The sequence below is a fragment of the Oncorhynchus tshawytscha genome, linkage group LG13, assembly GCF_018296145.1.
Source record: "Oncorhynchus tshawytscha isolate Ot180627B linkage group LG13, Otsh_v2.0, whole genome shotgun sequence".
NCBI lineage: Eukaryota > Metazoa > Chordata > Actinopteri > Salmoniformes > Salmonidae > Oncorhynchus > Oncorhynchus tshawytscha.
The window spans coordinates 48,326,747-48,334,138 of record NC_056441.1 but is presented as its reverse complement, the minus strand read 5'-3'; the positions used below and the strand labels follow the sequence as shown (position 1 = coordinate 48,334,138).

At 43.9% G+C, this 7,392-nt stretch overlaps 1 protein-coding gene across 2 annotated transcripts; it reads left to right on the top strand.

Annotated features, from left to right (window-relative positions):
• Positions 1–5,600: 5,600 nt before the first annotated feature.
• Positions 5,601–7,363, top strand: zgc:162608 (uncharacterized protein LOC100037332 homolog). 2 transcript variants are annotated; one of them, XM_024442066.2, is made up of 4 exons: positions 5,610–5,631; positions 5,747–5,816; positions 5,958–6,057; positions 6,287–7,363. In XM_024442066.2, the coding sequence occupies exons 2-4, from the start codon at positions 5,768–5,770 to the stop codon at positions 7,098–7,100; spliced, it is 963 nt and encodes a 320-aa protein (XP_024297834.1). In that variant the 5' UTR covers positions 5,610–5,631; positions 5,747–5,767; the 3' UTR covers positions 7,101–7,363. The 2 variants fall into 2 exon arrangements, with proteins under 2 accessions (XP_024297833.1, XP_024297834.1); XM_024442065.2 differs by having other exon boundaries at positions 5,601–5,816.
• Positions 7,364–7,392: the final 29 nt, after the last annotated feature.

The following is a 7,392-nucleotide window of genomic DNA, read 5'->3' as shown; positions in this document are numbered from 1 at the left end:
AGCACAGACGTGAGAAGTGTAAAAACATGTCAAAACAAGATACAATAAGAACAATAAGATCCGGGCTTAGAAGAAGATCCGGCATTTTTTATGTACTTGTGAGGATGTAGTTTGAGTTTTAACAGCTTGATTATGTCTCAAAAAGGCTACATTCACAAACAATAAGACTAGTCTGCCTCCACCCACCATGATCCTGAGTGTTCCATTAAGTAATCCAGAATTGATTAGAGAACTCTAGTCAGATGGAAACCAAGTTCAGGCGGAACCTGATAGTATATACTACCATTGTTTTCATAGGAGGAGCGGATAGTGTGAGTTCTTTGACAGAAGTCTATTTTCCATGTCTGTGTACTCTTTGTGTACCCGAGACTGAGGGGATTCAAGCCAAAATCAAGAATCGTGTATAATAGTTTATAGAATGAACTGAATGAACTTCAGAATGGAGTTTTTCCAGGCTCACCCAGTTGTTGATTTGAGCCTCATGACAGGGACTGGCGGGAAGCAACCATTGAGCTTTAGCCTAGTTGGCTTCGGTATTCTATATCTGATAGTGTTGTTAAGGGCCTGTCACATGTTGCCCTCCCTTGTTTTTCCCCCAATTGGAAGCCAGCCGTTTTTGTATATATTTTATATTTATTTAGAGCTTGCAATGACCTTTATCATCATTTGTGTACTTTACTCTGTTACATTATTTTCAATGGTTTGCTGTGCCTCTCCCTCCTTTTTTTATTTTCTGATTGATTTATTGTAGACTCTTCCCCCTTGTCTGGTCTCCTTGGATACTGAGTTGGCCCAGGTCTGCCACACCTGGGCATGATTGAAATAACGAACTACCACACTACTGAAAGGGGAGCTTTCAGCAAGAACAAAATGGTTGTCAGGAGTAGTGCAGTATTATTGTAAGGAGCTGTATACTTGGAAAAAGGAGGAGGGAAAAAGAGAGGGAGAGGAGGTCTAAGATAGAGAGAGAGGGAAGAATAGGGTGAGCTTGAGTTGGGTAAAAATTGTGGGAAAAAGGGAGATGGTTTGTTAAAGAATGGTGTAAAGTCTAAGCAGAGGGAGCTGAAGACAGGAGGATAAATGGAAGTGAATGAGGGTGACATATGGGAGGTGGTAGATGTGGTGAAGTTATCGAAGACCGAGGTATGCACCGAGGGTCAGGAAAAAGATGAGTCTGTGACAGTAGGAATGAAGTTTATGGAAAAAGTGGACTCTTGCCTTTTGGCTAATCTGTTTGTGGTTTCACGGTGGGTGAAAAAAGAGTTGGGTAATGTGGAATCGGTGAGGGTAACCAGAAGTGGTCTAGAGATAATTATTTCTGTTGGTTCGAGGGAGAAGGAGCATGGGAGTAAAATAAATGGGGGCAAGAAAAGTGAATTGTTTCGCTCTCAATGAAAGGAGTGGTAACTGGGGTAACAGTAAATATAAAAGTTGACCAGCTGAGGGGAGAGATTTCCGCTGTATGTGATGCTCGTCGTTTCCCAACTCTTGCCACAAACAGGGTGGCAAGAGTTGGGGAAACAGAAGAGTCATTCTCTTCTTTTGAGTTTTGAAGTTGAGTCTTTGCCCGACAAAGTGAAGTTATGATGTATAAGTATCCTGTACAAGCGTATGTACCGACTCTATTACGATGTTACAGGTGTCAAGCTTATGGGAGCATTGGAACAGACTAAGGGCAGGTATCTATTCCAAGTACAGAGTGAGGATGGCAGGAAGAGAAAGAAGAGCAGAAGATATTTTTACAAGATTAAGGGTTAAATAAGACTTTAAATGTGATAGGAAAGCATCCAACCGGAAAGTGTGAGTATTGCCAGGAAATATAGATAGTGGAGCATGTACTAATAAAGTGCGGGCAGTATGAGAGGGAAAGAGGCTGAGATCCAGTGTGAGGGAGAAGGGGATACAGGGAATTAGTTTAAAGAGATTACTATGTAGAACATGATTAGATACTGTCTGAAATATATATCATTTAAGATTAACTGGGCTGTCAGGTAGGCTTTAGTTTCTCTGGCCCACACTCGTAGAGTAGGTGGTGGTAATGCACAATAATGTTGGATGCCAATTGCCGATTAAACCCCACCGAAGACCGTTTGGGGACTGCTTCTGGAGGGAGAACACACCAATGCTAAATCCAGTGCTTAATTTGATCCGGCACCTCTGAATTTGGACAGTTTTGTTCCTGGAACCCATTTGTCAGGATCCAGTACATCTTGTGGCATGAACACAATATTTCTACTGTTTGCAAATCTAATCAAATTCATTCAACGTGAGGCCTCTAATGCTCCTGCCCCCTAAAATAACGTCATCTAAAACGGCCTAATATTCTAAGAATGGATTCATGTTGGTTCAGTCCAAGTTTATGGTTTGCGCAACATTGTAACCTATGAACAAGGTGTGGTCGTTGCTCTCCAGCGTTGCATTCATCATGCGTCACCCCTGATAAATGACCATAATTCAGAATAATACACCAGGAGTAGGCCTGTATATACACTGCTCAAAAAATAAAGGGAACACTAAAATAACACATCGTAGATCTGAATGAATGAAATATTCTTATTAAATACTTTTTTCTTTACATAGTTGAATGTGCTGACAACAAAATCACACAAAAATTATCAATGGAAATCAAATTTATCCACCCATAGAGGTCTGGATTTGGAGTCACACTCAAAATTAAAGAGGAAAACCACACTACAGGCTGATCCAACTTTGATTTAATGTCCTTAAAACAAGTCAAAATGAGGCTCAGTAGTGTGTGTGGCCTCCACGTGCCTGTATGACCTCCTTACAACGCCTTGGCATGCTCCTGATGAGGTGGCGGATGGTCTCCTGAGGGATCTCCTCCCAGACCGTTTGAGCAGATACATGCACATTTGTGGCCTGCTGGAGGTAATTTTGCAGGGCTCTGGCAGTGCTCCTCCTGCTCCTCCTTGCACAAAGGCGGAGGTAGCGGTCCTTCTGCTGGGTTGTTGCCCTCCTACGGCCTCCTCCACGTCTCCTGATGTACTGGCCTGTCTCCTGGTAGCGCCTCCATGCTCTGGACACTACGCTGACAGACACAGCAAACCTTCTTGCCACAGCTCGCATTGATGTGCCATCCTGGATGAGCTGCACTACCTGAGCCACTTGTGAGGGTTGTAGACTCCGTCTCATGCTACCACTAGAGTGAAAGCACCGCCAGCATTCAAAAGTGACCAAAACATCAGCCAGGAAGCATAGGAACTGAGAAGTGGTCTGTGGTCACCACCTGCAGAACCACTCCTTTATTGGGGGTGTCTTGCTAATTGCCTATAATTTCCACCTGTTGTCTATTCCATTTGCACAACAGCATGTGAAATTTATTGTCAATCAGTGTTGCTTCCTAAGTGGACAGTTTGATTTCACAGAAGTGTGATTGACTTGGAGTTACATTGTGTTGTTTAAGTGTTCCCTTTATTTTTTTGAGCAGTGTATATTTTTTAAATAGCTTAACTGTGAATTGTGTGTAGCCCAATCACATGGCATGCAGTTGAGAACGTGTGGTAAATATCTCAGTGAACAGAGAAGACAAATCTGTCTTTAGGCTACTAAATATGTTATCAACTTCCAAATAGGCCTATTGAGCGAACAGCATTGTTTTGCACAAAGTAAAACCGAGGCTTTTGGCAGAGCTATAATTTCCTCATGTTGTACGAGATCTCCACACACCTAGGCTACTAACGGATTCAAGACGAGGACGTTTTTATTGATCTCGGTTTGTCAGTCAAAGTAGCCTGTCATTTTGATCATTTGTGAGGTATTAAAAATGATTCTGCTAAAGTCTCAAATTATCTAAAATGATGTAGAACTGCATGAAATGCTCTATGATCTATGCTCTATGCCAGCACACAAAGCGATGATAATGCATGCAATGCTGTATTATAAAGGTGACATTTTTTTCATGCATACCTCATAGGCCCCCACATCACCCCCCCTCTCGGTTCACTTTTTGTTCTGGCGAAGCCATTGCTGCCACCACGACCACTACCAGCATTAGTCACCACGTCACATGCAGCCAGAGCGACCTGAGTCGACAACGCTCTATCCTGCAGATAAGGGATGGTCGACCCCTAAACATGCGAGTGTGGTCAAAAACTTCTGTTCAGAATGGCTCATGCATGTCTTCCTCTGTCGCCAGCATGGAACATACCATGGGCTTGGTGCCACAGACACTTGTTGACAATGGACAAAGAGGAATGACTGGCAACCAACGACCAACAGACAAATGCTGGATGACTGACGGTGATGGCGAAGGCCGAGGACCTCCAGCATGGCGAGGACCTCCAGCAGCGTAGAGAGTGTTTTGGGACTGTGTGTGTGAATAGTGTGAAGCCCCCTGATACTTTTGAAATAAAATTTAAAAAATGTAAACTATATAGCCTTGTCTGTGTGGTGGCCTGGGATCTCAGAGACCTGCAAGTTGACATACACTAAAAGTATGTGAACACCTGCTCGTCAAACATCTCATTCCAAAATCATGGGTATTAATATAGAGTTGATTCGGGCACTGATGTTAGGCGATTAGGCCTGGCTCGCAGTTCGCGTTCCAATTCATCCCAAATGTGTTCGTTGGCGTCAGGGCTCTGTGCAGGCCAGTCAAGTTCTTCCACACCGATCTCGACAAACCAATTCTGTATGGACCTCGCTTTGTGCACAGGGGCATTGTCATGCTGAAACAGGAAATGGCCTTCCTCAAAGTTTTGCCACAAAGAAGCACAGAATTGTCCAGAATGTCATTTGTATGCTGTAACATTAAGATTTCCCTTCACTGGATCTAAGGGGCCTAGCCCGAACCATGAAAAACAGCCCCAGAACATTATTCCTCCTCCACAAACTTTACAGCTGGCACTATGCATTGGGACAGGAAGTGTTCTCCTAGACGTTTTCACTTCACAATAACAGCACTTAGAGTTGACCAGGACAGCTCTAGCAGGGCAGAAATTTGACCAACTGACTTGTTGGAAAGGTGGCATCCTAAAATGTGGCCACTTTGAATGTCACTGAGCTCTTCAGTAAGGCCATTCTACTGCCAATGCTTTTCTATGGAGATTGCATGGCTGTGTGCTCGATTTTATACACCTGTCAGCAACGGGTGTGGCTGAAATAGCCTAATCCACTCATTTGAAGGGGTGTCCACATACTTTTGTGTAGTATAGTGTACTTTTGGCCATGTAGTGTACCTAAGGGGATACATTTAATAGTGCATTTAAATATAATTCAAGGTGTTGTTTTTTTTGTTGATAATTTGTCCCCATGGTAGTTGAATTGAATTAACTTTATGTTCTCCTCTACCCGCAAACTCTTCCTGATATTGACCCTGTCGCCCCACATGACTCCTTTCATGACCACAATGCTTTTACGATATTTCCCTTATTACAGGATGACATCATTTGAAATTCTTTAAACCGATGTCGCAAGGAATGTTGGAGCTTGTGCAGTCTGTGACAGGGAGTGTTTTTGTGCATTGTGTCGGGTGCTATTCGTTATCAACATGACCCTCCACGTGTTGTGTGTTGACACAGGCAGAGTTTAGGACAACCAATGAGAAGAAGGACCCATCCATTTATAAGCACGGTCTTGATGAAGAGTCATTCTGCCAAACCTAGTACATAGGTAAGGACAGGCCACTCTCTCACTTATTGATCTTGCGTTACTTCTGTTTTTTTTGGTCTATTTAGTCTGAAGATTCCTGTTAAAAATCCTAATTAATTTTCCCATTTATCCTCAGTGTAAAAAAACACAAAAAAACATGCATCTCAAAGTAGTGATCTTCACCTTGTCGTTTTTGACAACCACAGGTTTGTGCTTTCTTTCCTTTCCATTAGAAACATCATTGCATCTGCTATCGATTAGTGTTTATAATATAGAGCAGATGTCTTAAAGAGAATAATGGGATTTAAAATGAGTTAATGTATGTCAACGTCTATCTTCTACTGTAGCATACCCACTCCACCGTACCAGCAGAGAAGCATCACAGGCCCTACAGGACATAATGACCAATCAGGCTCATGAGAAGACAGACCTCAACAAGGATGTCAAGTATGTCCTCATACAATATATAACATAAATAATTGAATCATGAAACACAAATGCATGTTTTCAGGTGAGCCTTTTAACAGCCTTCTAACGGTCCAATAAAGCCTTATAACAGTTCCATAACAGGCTTATAATGCTCTCTTAACAGCTTTGTAATGGTATTATAACAGTATTTTAACAGCCTCATAACAGCCTTTATAACAATGCTTTAACTGATCCTGTATGTTAACAGTGGGATGTGGAAGAGCCATGTGGAGAGCAGCAACCTGTACACCCAGGACAGCCCCAACCCCATGGTGAGCGAGATCAGGCACAAGCTTACCCTGGAGTCCGAGAGGCTGCGCGCCCGCCTTCGCCAGGAGCTCGCTAAGTTGAGGGAGAGGCTCGCCGTGTACCCTGCCCACACCCAGTCCAGCGAGTCCACCCTGGCCAGCGTGAGAGATCGCCTGGCCCCACTGATCAAACAGCTCCAGAGCGCCGTGAACAGCAATAGCCAGGAGCTGTGTAGCCACCTCAGGCTCTACTTTCAGGGATTGGAGGCCGCGGAAAGCCAGGCAGCGGCCGGACCCACCCTATACCTGGAGGCCGTGCAGTGGATCAGCCAGACCTTGGATGACAGCAGTGCCAAAATGACCTCCGTCATCCAGGACTTCAAAACCAAGACATCCAGCATGATCAGGGAGCTCAATGGTACCTTCCAGGGGGACTTCTGGCAGGAGGTGAACGTACGGCTGGGGCAGGAGGTGCAGGCATTGAGTCTGGAGGTCCAGGGCAGGGTGGGGGTGCTGAAAGCAAAGCTGGTCCGTCTCCTGCTGGCTCCACACCCCCTCAGGGCAGAGGTGTTCACCAGCATGGAACAGTTCTGCCAGAGTGCCACCTTACAGGACCAGTTGTTCCATGCCAGAATAGAGAAGCACCTTCTGGGGCAGGAGTCACAGGCTCAGAGCCCCAGCGAGCCACCCTCTCCACGTCTGGGCTTATTGGAGGAGGACTTCTCTGCGAAACTAAGCGCTCTCCTCCAGGACATTCTGCACACTGTCCAGTAAAAGCAGAACAGAACTTTCCTCATAGCAAAATGAGAGAGAAAGAACATGGTGTCCCATTTTTGGGTACATTTAAACTATATTGTTGTTTCTGCTCCTTGTGCTAATATATATATATATATATATATATCAACTCCTCTACCATTGTATATACAGTACAGTAAGTAATCCATGTATATTTATGTTTTTGCTGTTGTTTATTTCATGTGGATGATTGTTGTAAGGCATTTTATTTTGTCAACTGTAAATAAAGCTTGTGTAAAGTTTACAGTGTAAACGACTAGTTCATATTCAG